The sequence below is a fragment of the Bactrocera neohumeralis genome, chromosome 3 (assembly GCF_024586455.1).
Source record: "Bactrocera neohumeralis isolate Rockhampton chromosome 3, APGP_CSIRO_Bneo_wtdbg2-racon-allhic-juicebox.fasta_v2, whole genome shotgun sequence".
Classification (NCBI taxonomy): Eukaryota; Metazoa; Arthropoda; class Insecta; order Diptera; family Tephritidae; genus Bactrocera; species Bactrocera neohumeralis.
Genome location: NC_065920.1, coordinates 4627994 through 4645045, shown reverse-complemented (window position 1 = coordinate 4645045; position 17052 = coordinate 4627994). Strand labels below are relative to the sequence as shown.

General features: G+C 41.0%; 2 protein-coding genes across 2 annotated transcripts in view; one reads left to right on the top strand and one right to left on the bottom strand.

Annotated features, from left to right (window-relative positions):
• LOC126754104 (trans-1,2-dihydrobenzene-1,2-diol dehydrogenase) overlaps positions 1-17052 on the bottom strand; it is a 67550-nt gene that overhangs the window by 24184 nt on the left and 26314 nt on the right. The gene's annotated exons all lie outside the window — the stretch shown is intronic.
• Positions 4029-16396, top strand: LOC126754086 (mucin-5AC). Its single transcript, XM_050465979.1, has 2 exons — positions 4029-4272; positions 13362-16396. Exons 1-2 carry the CDS (start codon positions 4029-4031, stop codon positions 16085-16087), a joined length of 2970 nt encoding a protein of 989 aa, XP_050321936.1. The 3' UTR covers positions 16088-16396.

Below are 17052 nucleotides of genomic sequence, written 5' to 3'. Positions count from 1 at the left end.
CTCCCCGTTGTACCAGAATTAAGTCTCCGTTTAGACTATGTAGCCGAAATTACTGCCAGTTGAGCCTTCATACTGCTCTATACTGGTGACCAAGGACTGGATCCTATACACACATCACTCACATAAAAACTAACCCTGATTCCCGGTTAAATGCCTTCGCAAACGATCCTAACTGTATGGCATTTCGACTAGTGGAGATCACCTCGCTAACATCTAAATGTCCATCAGACTTCTAGTGTCCGTGGACATCGCGCACTTTGCAATCACAAAGCTTCAGTCTTCAGACCGAACCCCACACAAACACCGACCTACCGACCCATCAGATAGGTGCCTCTGATGCAAAAATTCATTTAGAGGCCCATGAGTCTGGTTTACATTCAACAAACCCAAAGTCCCGGATGTACTCGTAAGTCACCCGATCGTTAGGGCTAACACCCTCAGAAACAATTATAAAACATATTCACCGAGGAACTTCTTAATAACCCCAAGCATTTCCTACAGGGTATTACATTTATGCAAAATTACATTTGTCTTACTGAATGGCGCCACGTCAGTCGACATGCACGCTGCCCCTAAGGACATGCGTTGGCCACACTTGATCTTGATTAAAAATTCAAGCGAAGGAGGACACAAAAAATAAATAGGTTGAAAAATTGAAAAGTGAATTTCTAAAGCAACACCGCGAGTTCGCACAGAGCCAAACACAATGTGGGTGAAAAAATCGAAAATGCAACATGCCATGAAATGTATACAGGCTGGAACCAAAAAAGAAGAAGAAAAAAGTAGGAGAAAGAAGCGCGTATAACAGGAAACAGAATGAATTGTGCGCTGAAATGACTTGACAGCACAGTGAGCAGCCCACCTGGGTGTATTAAAAATGACGGGCATGAATTTCTTATGGACAATGAGCACCAATGAATGAGCGGCATGGTGTGATTACCCAGCAAGCTAAAAGTGAAATGAGTTTCATACAAAGTTTAGGCAGTTTTAAGGAAATAATGGAAATGCGTACAAATAAGGACTAGCATATTAGTTTTCTACAATTTTAGTATTGATTTGAAATAATAAAATATTTGATAATAAGTTCGGTAGAAAGATGAAAGAAGAAAGAAAAAAGTCCAAACAGACCCCTGATTGGGTAATTAAGAGCATTTCAGCAATTAAAGCTCTAATTTCTCTCAATTTGTCATACAATAGAAGGATTAACTAATTATTCAATTAGTGCTTAATTACGCAAAAATTAACGTCAAAGTCCTATGCAACCCTATGAAAAAAAAACGTTGCTAACTCTACCATATCCTAAATATCGACAATGAGTTTTGAATTGCCTCTATAACAAGAAGTCAAAACTCGATCGATTAGGAGTTTGCAAATTAAAAAAAGCGATTTTCGGAATTACTAATTTCGTAGCTTAAAACTCAGCTTTGAAATCTTTCAACTTTGGTCAGTTATATCTGCTTTCGGCACGCTATATGGTCAGTCGTGGCTAGGAGGTCGAGGAGTTTTTCGTGACATAAGGCGTGACCTAGAAGAGGCATCATTCTTTGATGATTACAACCATAAAACCGGAAGCATAATGTATGACATTATTATGACAAATATTAACGAAATGCGTCTCTAAAGAGAGGAAAAGTAGGTCAATTAGATTTTGGATTAGGTGTGGCCAATGGCGATATGATTTAAGGTGGAACTGTAAGATAAAAACCAAGTACATCACAAAAGGGAGCAAAAAAGTAGTTCGGCAGATGAGACAACGGTTGGAGCAGAGCGAAGAGGTACTTGACCAACATTGAAGCTGGATATGGATATAAGTTCTAAAAGTATTTATTGAGTAATCGATTTGTGACAGCAGAGAAGAGAGATATCACCTTCCTTTTCCTTCGGCAGTAAGGTCTGAGCATTCCTCTATCGTGCTTGAGTAAGATTTTTAAACAAGAACAGAGGCATCATCTGTCTTTATGTGATTATTTGGAGGACTTGGCTAACAAGCTTTTAGAATTGGCGAATTTACAAGAACTTAGTTTTGTTGGCTGGGTACTATAAAACAAATTGAGTAAAAAACGCAAAAAACGAAATATGCTGGACCATAATACAAGCGCCACCGCCATTGACGATATTCTTCAAAGAAAAGCAATACTACTACGCGCATCGTTGCAGCTTTATATGCCGCATCTTTCGTTTATTTTCGGTCTCACAATTGTTCGCCGCCTCTAAATCAACAATATCTTAACAGTACCTGCCTTGCGCACAACTGATTATAATATTTACTTGCAATTTATCGCAATAAACGAGAAAATCAAAATGAGATACGCATCTTCGTTAAGCGTGTGTGGCACACCACGAGTCTGTGGCTGCCCACCACAACGTGGGACTGCAACTCCGGCGTCCGACGCGCTGTCTGACCAGCCAGCACTGCAAGTACCGACCGCCATGCTAGCCTTCTTCTTTAGTTGCGCTTGCCTGCCCTTTCATGTTCCTCTCACTTAATGCTCCTCTTCCCCTCCGGTTGCCAACTCTCGATAACGCAATAAATTTTAATAAAGTTGTCATACATGTTTGTCCTGACAAGAATTGCAGAAAAATATACATACTTTACCGATAAGCCAGGCAACAACACACTCGTAAATAGGGGACGAACACATGCGGTAGGAGGATAGTCGCGCACCAGAGCTCATGCTCGATATGTGTATGTTTGTCCGTTTGGGCTTATAAAAGGTGGGCTGTTCCCTTTGTGTGCATGCGCGTCGGTTTGTGCTGTATCATGCCGAACCGTGCTATACTATGCGGCGCTTTTGCCAGCCGAGTGCACACGGTCGGCAAAGTTATAAAGATGTAATCAATTTAAAATACGCGCTTTTTACATGAGTGTCAAAAGAAATTGCGCAATCTCGTTGGGTGAGTATGGCGCCAAGCCCAGCGAGAAATTCGGTATCAATGGATTATGGCGCTCAGGGAGAACGGTACATCGTAACCAAAATTCTAACAAGAAGTTTAAAAATTTAGGCTTTTCACAAGAGATACTAATATCGTCTTCACCATCTTCTTTGACACCTCACTGATTTTGCAAACTTTGTTCGAGGCAAAGATTGAAATTAATCTTCAAGCCTATGAAAGTATATAATCATTTCGAGGACTCTTCAAGATCATGAAGGTATATTTAGTACATATTCTTCGAGGACAACAGAGAAGACCCACACCCTGTAAGAGTTTTCGGATTCCTACGTTATTCACTTCCCTGCACTTCAAATTGATGAAAAGACCTCGTACATAAGAGCCTGATGTTAAGTTGACTAAGGTGGGTATTAGTCTCCTTCCTTAGAATCCTCCCAAGAAGAGGGAGAGAAACATTCCCAGACTAATAGGAACTTCCTGAGTGGATTCATGTCCTTGAATTTTGAAAACCATTCGAGGCTTCTGAAGCGGTACCAGTTATGTTCGGTTTCCTTGTGGAACATCAGTCACTAAGAAAGGGAAAATCAGAGGATCAGACCATTCGAGGTGTATAAAGCCGTACACCGTTACCTTCGGTTTCCTTGTGAATCTTGAGTGGTTAAGGAAGAAATTGTAAGCGAACTGTACGAATCAATAACAGGCCGTACGGTTTTAGCAGAATCCATTTAAGACTCAAGTCCTTCATTTAATGTCCACTAATACACTTTTACATACTGACCCTAATCGTACAGACCTTATCTCCTTTCTGAGTTACCCTGGCACCGGGCGCATTGTAACTAAAGTGTCTTAAATTTATTTTATCTCCGGGTTACCATGGAAGCCGAGAGATTTGTAACTTAAGGATTCCACATTTATTTACGGTCACATTATATTCTCACGCAGAGCTTTTTCAAAGCCTATCTACATTATTTTTTTACGATTTTCTTTAGCTTCTTAGCCATATAGCATACACCAAAATGTATTTATTGACTTATCAAATATACAAGCACAACTCCCCTTTCTCTCTCTGTGCTCGCCCACAAATAGTAAATGGTAATAATTTTTCAATTTTCTCCATTACAGATCCCCTGACAGCAATGATTACCGATCGCAACAAATTCAATTTTGTTACGATATGCATTGGTTTAAGCTTCCTGCTCACCAGCGCAAGCGTGGCGTCCGCGCAAGCAACGAGCAATGCGCAGCAGGAGACAAATCAACAGCAGCAGCTGCAAACGTCTGAGCAAAACCAGGCGGCTATCGCAACTATAACAGTGGTGGACAATCACAACAAAGATGAGAAGACTAATGCGATTTTAAATGAGCCAATAAACGATGTGGGTATGTACACCAAGGGTATTATAAATATAATAGAATTATGAAATGGGTGTGCGAATGAGAAAAAATAAAAACAAAATAGTTCAATGTGAATTTAAAAACAAAAACTATTAGCGAATGTTTTCGACTCACGAGAAAAGGTAAAATTTTTTCAAATGTTCCACTCTAAAATTTTTTTTAACTCAGGATTTATGGGAAGATGTCTAGGACAATATTACCATTTCCAACGTTTTTCTAATATATTCTTTTTTTTGTTTTTTTTCATTATCTGGCGATTACAGACCGAAAAATGTAATATAAAAATGTCTGTATACTAGGGTTGCCTTTCATATCTTAGGACTAGAGAACAAAAACGGTAGTTGGTTTTCCTAATTTCTTAAATGACAACTCAAAAGTTACTATTCTGCAGTGTTCTATTGGTATGTTTGGGACATTTCCAGTTTTCACAAAATCAAAGCAATAATTTGCTTGGAATTACTGCTTCCGCGAACAACTCTTGTTGTTGAATTGGGCTCATCTTGAAATACTCATATTGTCAACCCTTTTATTTTGATTTTTTTTTTTTTAATTTTTCTCAACTATTCGATATGAGCCGTTTTTTGAGCGATTGACAAATTGTGTGGGATCCAAAAAGACTTTTTTTACAATGAAATGTTCATGCAATTTTGAATGATTACAGTCCCAATCTCAATAAAGGAAATCGAAAATAACCGCCGAAAAGTTTCCCGATTTAATGACATTTTTTGATCGAGATGATTATTTTAAGTTACTCTAAACAACACAAATAGCGCTCGTATGTAAAAACGTTCTGAGTAAGCATGCCAACAAAAAAGTGAAACTTTGTGATAATATATTTTATTATATTCATATACCATATAGTGTTGGAAAGGTGAGATTTGAAGCTTAATTTAAACATAAAAAGAATTGAATTCGGGGAAGTTGAAAAAAGTTACAACTCTTCAAAAATGAGTGAAGATATTGCAGAAATTCGCTATACTTTGAAATTTTGGTATAAAAAAGGGAAGAATGCCACACAAGCCCCAATGAAATTTGTGAAGTTTACGGAGACGATGCTGTATTAGTTCGTGAAGCAGAACAATTGTTCGCTCGCTTCCGTTCTGGAAATTTTGCTGTGAAAGATGCACCTCGCTCTGGTCGATAAAATTATGACCAGGACCGTCACATAAGCAGCCATGACATCGCTAAGGAACTTAACATTCATCATCAAACGGTTTTGACCCATTTAAAAACGGCTGACTATAAAAAGAAATCGTTCGCACCAAAGAAGGATGATTTCTACGCGATCCATAAAGAGAAGAAATTGTAGCTTAAATCGCGCCTAAAGCGATGAAAAGTAAACAAAAGGAGATACACCCCATTCAAAAGTCTCAAACACTCAACAAAATATTGAATTTTGTTTGTAGCCGATTAATACTCCCTTAAACTCTCTCAACGCTGCTTTACAATACTCATATTACGTAATGCGAAAAAGTCGCAATAGAAAAGCAAAAAAAAAATAAATGCAAACTCCAACTCAGTCGCAACAAAAAATACAACAAACAATGGCACTGCATTGACAGCAGCTGCTACAGTAACAATAAGAAAAAGCAACAACAACAATAGCGCTGACAACTATTATAGAGGTTAGCATTGTTTGTATATAAATAGCGAACAAGTAGAAATGCCAACACCAAAATATAATTATGACGAAATTTCCAGAGACAATCGGCGGTTCGGCGCATTTTTCAACAAACCGAAAAAAGTTGGCAAAAAACCGAAGTAGCAACAATTTGAATGGCGGCGCGCTGCGAAAAAATTGAAAGTGATGCTGACAAAGTGGCAGCAATGACCGTGCGCAACAGCCGCAGAGTCATAACAGTCAGCGCTGTCCCAGAGGCACACAGCGCGCTAGCTGTGACGGGGTGGCGTTGTTGGTGGCGGTGGCAACGTCAGCGGTCGCAGTGTGTCTCCACGAAACGAGCTGTGCCAGCTTAACTGTTGTTTAATGTTGTATGCATATGTGTATGTGGCTCGTTTTCCGTCGGTGTGTGACGTTAATCGAATTTGACACAGACTCCGCGCATGCGCATGCGCACGAGCACATTGCAAATTTGTTGCGCCGCACAATAAAATGCATTGTTTACGTTGTTATGATGTGAATGTGGCGGATTTTTTTTTATTTTTTTTGTATTTTTTTTTTTTAATTTTCCGTTGCCGCTGCAACAGCTGTTGTTTGTTTTCGTCGTCGCATCGACAATTCATGCTTTTTCACGTATTCAACAAAAGCACATGCTGCAGCACTAGCACTATTTGCATACTGATTTGTCCGTCATTGCCGGCAGTTGCCCCAGCTACCAGTCCACATTGCTGCAACTGCAGCAGATCCTTGTTTGCGCGCGCCGCAGTTGCCCCGCTTGAAGTCTATTAAATCGCCAGCGATTGACTGTTATGAAGCCTTCTTGCTGTAATGACAAATTTGCCGCCGTGATTGGGGCAGCGGGTCTACTGCAACTACGGCGCGGCTATTTTGCATGCTTCGGCGCGTTCGAAGGCACCAAAAGCGAGTTCGTGTCTTAAGTCTTTTGTTTGCTTCGTGCCAGTTGACTCGTTTGCTCGTCAAAACACTGGCAATTTGGTGTAAATATGTAATGATTTATGTGTGTGTTTGTGGCATATTTCAATTGAGTGTATGCGTTTGCGTGTGTGTGTGTGCGTGCGTCGATCTCTGTGTATTTGTCGTATTAAAATGGAAAGCGATTTGTCAGGTTTTAGCAAATAATTTATCAGCCAGCGCAGCAGCGCTTGTTTTCTTCTTCGCCATAAACTATACATACGTGCATGTATGTGTGTGTGTGTGCGCATGTATGTGTCTGTGTATTTGTAAAGTACTTTGATGGTCAAAGCAAGTGCAACCGCACATAAACCCTCCACGCGTTCACTTTCCGCTTTTTATGCCGCTTGCCAATAAAAAGCCGCTTTGCCAACTACTTCTTTTACTTGTTTTTTTTCTTGTTTTTGTTGCTGTTATTTCTAAATCATCTAACCATTTGCTCATCCGTCGTTCACCACAGACCGCGCCGGCACTCTCACCCGCTCCGGCCGCCACATGCGCGCGCTTACTTGCAACGCATCCTTTCTGAGCTCCAACCACTTTGCCTCGTATTTACATGCATGTGTGCGTGTGTTGGTGTGTTTGTTTTCGTACAAGTGTACGAGTGAATGAGTGATTGACCATCAAACGGCCATTGAACATTGCTGCGCATTTCTACTTTTGTTTTTATTTCGCTTTTATGCGTTTCGACGTTTCGGCTTTTTGCTCAGCGCTGCATTGCCACAATTCCAACAACACAAATGCCACAAATGTTGCAATGCCAGCCACCATATAACCGCATAACCACATAGTCACAGCCATTTAGCCATTAGCGTGATTGGCCAATATGGCTTTTGATGCACTGATCTTCGCCATATACATACATAAATCACACACACATACATACAGTCATAAATACACAATCTTTGTTGCCAGTTTGGTGCTGATCTTTCGTCTTTGTTGTCAAAACATTTATCATAGCAAAAATTACACAGATATATTTACACAGCTACATTCTCACACACACATGCAACACATACACACCCAAATATATTGTGCATATAACTGTATATACAATATGCATATATGTAATATAGTATATGTTGCATTCGCCACAAGTACTTGCACCACCTGTACCTGCTGTGGCACGCGTTTTGTTGTCGCCGCGTCATTTGTGGCCATTGTTAGTTCAAGTTCAAGTCAAGTCGCTCGGCAGGAGCTTGTTTACCTAGTTTCTGTTATGATTTGCTTTACTGTTTATATTTTGTTGTATTTACCATTTTTCTTCATGTATTTTTTGCGCTTTTCAGCACTGTTTACATGTGTAACTTCATTTTCTGTGAAGATATTTTATTGCATTGTTGATTTTGATCGTTCAGTTTGAATGACAGCTATATGTTATAGTAGTCCGATCTCTACAATATGTTCGGAAACTGTAGAGTTGCCTTTGAAAACTATCCAAATCCACATTTCATGAAGATATGACGGCAAATAAAAAAGTTTTTCATACGAGAACTTGATTTTGATCGTTCAGTTTGTATGACAGCTATATGTTATAGTGGTCCGATCTGTGCAATCTGCTCAGATATTGTAGCGTGGTTTTGGAGAATAATGTTTGTCAAGTTTCGTGAAGTTACTTTGTCAAATAAAAAGTTTTCCATACAAAAACTTGATTTCGGTTTTCGGTTTGTACGGCAGCCATATCGTGGAGTGGTTCAATATCGGTGGTTTCGACAAATGAGCAGCTCCTTGGAAAGAAAAGGATGTTTGCAAGATTTCAGCTCAATATCTCGAGAACTGAGGCACTATATTGCGTATTTACAAGCAAACAAAAACAGAAGTTTTCTACAAAGCAGAGTTATAACCCCAAAAACACCCCAAAACTGGTATTTAGGCGAATTAAACTATTGTAAGATACACTCACTCAGTGTTTTTGAGTAGTAGTTTATGCAAGACACAAGAATCAAAGCCAAATATATTTATGTAAAAACGAGTAAGGCACGCTGTTTCTACTTGCAGAAGTTTAACCTCTAGTACTTACAAAAGTTGACTTTGCATGGACCAATGATGCAACGATTTCAGGTATCAACGATGTATTCTATATGTGTTAAAGTACGAATCGGGCGCAAAAAGTATTGCTCTCTAGTAAGCCATAAATAAAATATAGCTTCAAACTCAGCGACTACAACTCTCTTTTAGGTCGAAGTTTTGGGATTAAAAGATACAAAGTGGACTTATTTAGTAGCTCCATTAATTTCTATTGGATAGGCATAACTTAAGACGATATCTCTTTTTTTCAAAAGAAGCAGTTATTTGCTTTGAAAGGGTTTATCAAAAATCAAAGCGCGACAATGGTTGAATGGCTTGAACTAATATCCTTGGATTACTATAATATTACACCGGATTTTCCAATAGGGACGCTACAAAAGTAGACCGATAGGGTCAGCGAAAGACGCCATGTTTTCTCCCGCTCTTTTGACATTTCTATTCAGCAAGGTTTGCCATTTTATCATGGAAAGACATACGACCCAACAATTAGCCGAATTTGTTAGAAATCACTACTGAAATTTGGAGTCAGTGGCCTCAACTTTAAGAGCGAAAAAAATTGTTGCGCTCTTATTAAAAAACCCGTTACATGTATAAAGATGTGAGAGAGACTTCTTATAAATGTAAAAACGACAGGCTAACTATTTCGTCAAATAAGTATTGAGTTCATACAAGTCATAGCTGAGGCATTAGTAAGTCAAGACTGCAGTGCATCTATGTCTGGTACTGTTCTGGGACACAAGATCTACGTTAAGGTGTTGTTGGTGCACAAAGTAAGTTAGGCAAATATCAACACAAAGGTCAATCCACGGCAAAAAACGAATAACATTTGCTTTTTCTTGTCAATTATCATCCACATTCGACAAAAATAAAGCAATTTCAATAGACATAAAGATCCCACGCTACAAGTTTAAGTATTAATTATAATTTGAATCGACCCTGATTAACACACAGAAATAAACCGATTGTGAAAATTAATATAATTATTGTGAACCATGATGTTTTCCACAATTATTGCATGCACACACATATAAATTAATTCATGGAAGAAATTCAATAGAGACAACCATTAACATTTCTCAAAGTCCAACTCTCGGAAAACCAACAAACGTCATATATGTGTGCGCCAAGCCAATACTAATCAACACAGTCAAGAGCGACAAGTCAAAAGCAGCAATAAAGAAGACATTCAAGCTATCGGCGAAAATGAAAACAAAAATCAAATCAAACAACAACAGCAAGAGCAACAATAACAAACACACACACATAAAAGCAAAAAGAGTCGAGCAAACTGAACAATCAACTAACACAGCAACCAGTAATTTCATTGACTGGCATTATTAACGCACTAAAAGTGGTAATCAACATTGTTGTGGCAATTGTAGATACATCATAAAATAATTTGCACAATTTTTTCGCTTCGACGCCTCAAACGAAACGACGAACCGGACGGCCGGCGCAGCGCAGAGCTGATTGCCCGCGACGCGATGCCACGGCCACGTTGAAAACGAAGACGACATTTGATACCACAGGTAGTTAGTAGAGCTGTTAAATGCAGCAGCGGCAATAACTGGGCTGCACTAATAGGCAGGCTGGCAAGTGGGCAGGCGGACAGACGGACGGAGCACAGAGCACAGACTACAAACTGACAGGCCGAACGACGACAGACAAACAAACAGTGAAACCACTGAGCTTGGCGGAAGGCGGCGGAAAGGTGGCCAGCCAACAAGACGGTGATGATGGCTGGGGACCAGCGGTGGTGGTTTGGCTGAGGCAGGCTGCGGCAGGCCTACCATCATAGTTGCTGCTGCTGCAAGGTGAGGTGGTAGCAGAAACATTTGTTAACACTTTAACAAGTTATGATTATACCGCAGCGAATATCTATTATTGCGTAGTAGGCGAACGCTTAACCGGCGACGGCAACGGCAACGGCCACAGCCAAGCCAGCCACACCAATGCATCGACGCATGCATTTTAGACAAACAAAATATGTAGATATAAACTGTAGCGTGGCAGGCAGACAGACCGACAGACGGCATGGTATAAACAATGCTGTGGTGCTCTGCAGCAAGTCAAATCTGGCGGCCAGCAGTTGGGGTGATGGAGCACATGGCGCGCAAGCCAGGCGAACCACTTGCCCATGGCCGTGGTGATGGCTGTGGCGGTGCCGTGAGCGACCGTCGGCCAGGCGAGTTAATGTTAAGTCGAGTAGCAACTTCAGCGCCCCATTGTGGCATTGATGTGGCCCACACAAGCCCGCCCGGCTACTTTTCAAACCAGCACCGTTGACGGCGTTGATGTTTTTCAATGTTTTCAACGTTGTACGCATTAGCATGGGCAATTATAACACTCATGTAATAAAAAATCATCAATAAACATATGGCAAATATAAATAAAAAAATATATAATAATTAAATGGAGCATTGAAAATGTAGATATGCAAGTGTAAAGTTTGGGAAAAAAGGACGGAGAGCAAGTAAGTTGCTCAAGTATATTAATGGACCAGCCGGACCTAGTTGATACCCAATACATAAATTTTAATTACATATATTTTAGTTTTAGATATACAAAGACGGACTCTGTTTCTTGTTGAAATGCGATATTAAAATTCAAGCAATATTAATGGGTTTCCAAAAATATTTTGAGTTTTTTTGTGAATACTATGTGATCAAGTTGGCTTATGAGCTTGCAAGGAACCGCTATCAGTAGAATGGGAGCGGGTTGGTGCTGCCGTATTTTGTCATGTTCTACTACTGGACAGCTGGTCTTCGCAGGAGCTTGGCCAGCGCTGAGCTACCATCGGTACATGCCCTGTCGCAAAATCCTTTTGGCACAAGATCGATCGCAAGATATCTAGTGATCTTTTTGCCCTCAGTAAGGCTAGCCTCTCCCTGGTTGTGGGGGTTTTAACAGGTCATTGACCAATTGGCGTACATGCTGTAAGGCTGTGAATCTTACCAAACGCCATCTGCAGAAGCTGTATAGGAAAAGACGAAGTGGAAACAACACAACACTTCCTTTTTGAGTAATAGTAGTCCACATGTGATCTTTTTAGAACTAACCCCCCCAAGTGATTGTAAAATATTTTTAATAGTTTCTTTCCCAAAAGGACGATTACCTTAATTTCTTTATCGAATTCACAGGCCCCGGTAATCACATATTGGAACACATATCAATCGTTCTAACCTCAATTTTCAATATTCATTTTCATTTTAATAACCGAATAGTAGTCGGCAGGATTTTTATAGAGTTATGGCTTAAGAAATATCAAGCTATATACCAGCTTTCAGTACTCGTTCAGCTTAAAAGTTGTAGCAAGGACACATACCATAAATTCAAAAAAAGATTCAAATTTATTTAAAATCTGTCGACGACCAGTGTCGTCTTTCATTAAGCCAAGATCATTTTTGTAGTATTTTTGAACTGTTAGAGCTGCTCATAAAACTAGTAAAACTTCAGTAGCCTTCAGAATGTGGCTAGAAGTTGTAGCCGAGACGTAAACCACAAAAAGACAAAGATAAGTTCTTTTAATTTTTCGTCTATTCAAATCTTAAAGGCATATTATTATTTAGGAATATTAATTGAGGGATTATCAACTAAACGAAGTAGGACTTGGTTTTCACGAGTTTTTTGATTTTTTTTTTTATTTATAAAAGAATAACGAAGCTTTAAAATACAAAAATGTTATTGTACAACCTAACTTTAGAAAACTATTGAACATGGTAAAAAGGAGAGGGTTTTAGAATAGAGAATAGTGACTAAGAACAAAACTCTAGAATCTTAGCGATAGAGACGGAGAAATAGAGGAAACTGATGAAATGGGACGAAATGATCTCTCAGCACTTCTTCCTCAGTTTAACCACAGTTGCCTTTAGTTCGTAAGGAGATATACTCATTTAAATTCGAATAAAAATATGAACATATTGTAGATGCGAAATAGAGCCCCAAAAGAGACCAAAAATACAATCTAATAGTACTAGAGATCTAAAGTTAGAAACAACTCACGAATGATACGTGGCACAAAGTCGCCTTATCACAAGTTCAGCGAAAGATTTAAACGAGTTTTAGAAAAAAGCTTAGAAAATCCAACAGCTCTATGAAGAATATGAATAAAAGGACTACAATAACGACAAGATAATAATTAGGACTCAAGTAACTCTACTTATTTCATACTTAAGCTGTAATTTTGTTGCCCTCGCTGTAAGTTTTTTTATATTTCTGATTTAACAGCTGCAAGACGATGAATCATTGATATGTTGAATGAGAGTTTGACTACAACTACAACTATGTTGGGTATACATTAACGAATATTCTAAAGCAGCACAGAGAATCTTATGCTAGTTATACTGGTTGAATTCTATTTTTAATAACACGCTTATCTTTTCTTCTTTCTTCTTCTTTATTACGCTCACTCAACTCATGCCGTACGATCATTACGTATGATGCGCACACACAGCGCACGCATTCAGCCCGCGCTTGGATTACAGCAACGAATGGCGACCTGTGGGCCGTGGAGATCCACTGAAAAACGATCCAACATTCGATTACAGCCCGCCAACGCTGGAGCATGTACGCTACTGGGCGGAGACAACCACAAAGGATGGTGGCAATAGCAAAGAGGAGAGCGACAGCGGCAAGCAGGATATAAATAGCGTGCGCTTTGCTGCCCACCCCGGCCAACAGGACAGTCCAAAGTACGGCATGCCGAATGAACACTTACGAGGCAGCAACGGTGGCATACATGCATCGTCGCATGCACCCCAACAACATGCACATATGAACCAACATGTTGTTATGCCACATCAGCACTACCATCAATCCCACCATCCGGGCGCCGTTAAAAATGCAAAAGGTGAAATACCACTAGTACAACCGAAATACACCTCAGTGCGTCGCAGCTATTATGCACAACAACCACCGACACGTCTAATGCCACCACCCATGCAGTTGAACTCACCGCCAATCAATACCTTCAATGTGCCCATGAAACCCTCGCAAGCGCATACGGAGTATCGGCACAGCATGTCGGCGGCGCCACCAGCGCACGCTTCCACAATGTCAAGCATGGGACCATCTTCGTCATCGTTGTCGCCGCTCGCAATGCAACATATGAAGATGCAGCACCATCCAAGCATGTCCACAACGGCTTCGTCCTCGTCGTGGATGTATCATGCACCGCCTACCATGCATCACCATCAGCAGCAGCCTCAAAATCATCAATATGCTATGCCCAGCGGTTCGGCAGCTGTCGTTTCAACGTCGGCCCAGTCATCGCGTATGCCAGTTTCACACATTTACGACTCACATCCGCAGGACTCCCATCACTACTTCAGCTACGCACGTCCCAGCTCGAATAGCATCACTTCGCATCCTCCACAAGAGTCTTACACGGCCAATTCGGTACGCCATAGTCCGAACAGTCTAAAGCAAAGCAGTGCTGGACGCAAGCCATGGTTGCATGAGCTCTTACAGAAGGAGGTCGTAAAAACATCAGCCAAGCCTAATTATTCGATGTCCGCCAATAAGTATGCGTACGAGACTACAAAGCCCATTTATGAGCGCATGCCATCCACCAATGCAATAAGCGGTGGTTTCACACCAATAACACCGATTACGCACGTCTCAGCGCCTCCAACTGTAGCTACAACGAGGACCACAACAACAACTACACCACGTGTGTCTTCAACAGCATCCTCAATTGCTATCACACCCAGCGTTTTCTATCCAACTATCAGCCCTACACTGGCCCCATATACCCCCCGCACCACTACGCATGTCATTTACACTACACCAACAACAACGACGACACCGCGCACTACTACGTCGACGACTTCTTCACGCCTACTGATACCAACCACCAGCAATTTGGCATCCCGACCGACTGTGGCACCAATGCAAATGACTACCGACTCCTTATTTTCACACTACAAACAACCCGAAGCGCCATTCAGAGGCCCTATGTACCTAATTATTGAAGGTCACTCGAAAGTGAAGAAATATGGCAAGAATGGTATCAACTTGAATCTACCGAAAATAGTGCCCGTCATACCGAAACGTGAACCTGTCGTGCGTGTAGCGGAACCAGGAGAGGAGAAGCGTGGCACGCCCGAAACCTTCCATGTGGAACATCTGCATGTGAAGACCTCGACCACGACGACGACGACAACAACAGCACAGCCTTCAACGACACCGAAATCTGTGACGACAGCCAAGCCTTCGACGACCACAACAGCGAAACCTACGAAAGCTGCGCCAACAATGAAAGCCACACCAACTGCTTCAAAGCCTATAATGACCACAAAACCGAATACAACCGCTAATTCCGCTAAATCAACAACGAAACCAGTGACATCAACGACAACAACAGCACGACCCACAGCAACCACTGTATCTTCTAAAGTCATCAGCACAACAGCCGCAGCAGTTACCACAAAAGCAACTACAAAAAGTACTGTTAAGTCTGAAGACTTTAAGCCAACATCAACACCAGCTGTTGCAAAGCCTACACAAAGCGAGCCACTGCTAAAGCTCGAGCTGCCTAATGAGCCACCAACTGGCATGTCGGGATTACTCAGCCTACTTGACTCCTCGCTAGGCGGACTCTTTGCCGAGCAGCCATTAGATTCAATTGAACTGCCTGCGTCACCAACTCAAGCAAAACAAACGGCATCCACCAAACTTGCGGTGATGAGCTCACCCAGCACTGTTTTGAAGGCAGTCAACACCGCCACTCCCGCGTCAATTGCCGCACAATCTGCGGTAGTACCTGTCGTACCAGATGCACGCATTGGCACTAACGCCGCCGACACCTTTGCTTCGGGGTCGGCAGAGTTTAGCTTCACCACAGATATGCCGCCACGTGAGGTGCGCCAAGTATTCGATTATGATCAGCGCCCGGAATCACGTCTTAAGGATTTCGTAATTGAGCGTTTCGATGGCGACGCAACCGATGATGAGGGAGCGTCGTCCGCTTTCTACGATGATGAATTCGAGGAGTATGATGAAGAGGGCGCAAACAATAGTGCAAATGGCGATCTGCCAATTAAGCGCATGGATCGGTTTGTCGATGGCGAAGAGGGTGAGTTTGTGGGCGATTACGAGGATGTGGATTTGGAGGAGTTGGGTATGAGTGATGTGGCGCCATCGTCCATACTTGTGCGCACACAAGCGAAAATGGCGTAGACATGCCCCCGCCAGACGCCAAGGGCGCTTAAATACACGCCGCTACAGCTAATGCGAAAATGCTGAACTCTTAACCTTTCGATGAGACCAAGACTAATCGCATGCATTCGCGTAACTTTGTAGACGCCGTTGCCGCTGTTCGGCGCAGCATTTCAGTCATTCAGACGTACAGTCAAACCATTTCAATATGTATGTAATATGGAAAATTCAGTTGCATTTAGGAATTTTTACACTCTACGTACTGGTCTACACCAAATCTATTTTTTAAACTTGTATTTTAGACACAACTTTTTACTAAGCGTCTTCGTTTGCTTTTCTCCGAGTAAATTTTAGTGTATGTACATAACACAGCTTTATTTATTTATTTATGTATTGTATTTATTTATTTGTGGCAAAGATTTACTCACTTACTACGCTTAAGTTTCGTCGCGATTATTTTGTGACTCAATATTTATTTAAATGTCTGTTTAGATTTTAAGCTTATTTATTTTGTATTCTATGCTGTCATCTTTATTTATAAGGTTTTCAAAAACGAAATAAAACTAAATTATTTAAACCAAGAAATGCTGCAGGGTTGGTTTTGACTAAGGCTCGGAACACAGTGGAGAGTAAAGAACGAAGAGGTGATGAAATCAAGCCGTGTGTTACCATACGGACTGACTATGAATAGATCAAGCGGATCACTGCTTTTTTGGGACTAAGCATCGATTCGTTGTCGAATAGGGTCTAAGTGTCTCTAGAAAAATATATTTTTACGTATCATACAACCTCCCTATTTAGTACTTACAATGCTATGCATTCTTCCTCTATCGCCCTTAGTAAGTATCTATTTAATAGAGCTTTGTCAAAAAATTTTGCCTTCGCTGAGATCATACATATGTCGAGAGTTTACCTAAGCTCTATCAAGGAATGCGTATTTTTTGTGCTGTAACCGATCCTGCAAAAGATCTAGAAAAGAAGGTATT

Excerpts from the sequence above, each read along its gene's own strand:
- LOC126754086 (XM_050465979.1), top strand. The coding sequence starts at position 4,029 with ATGATTACCGATCGCAACAAATTCAATTTTGTTACGATATGCATTGGT. Across the intron at positions 4,273-13,361 it reads TGAGCCAATAAACGATGTGG|CGCACGCATTCAGCCCGCGC; the intron begins GTATGTACACCA and ends GCGCACACACAG.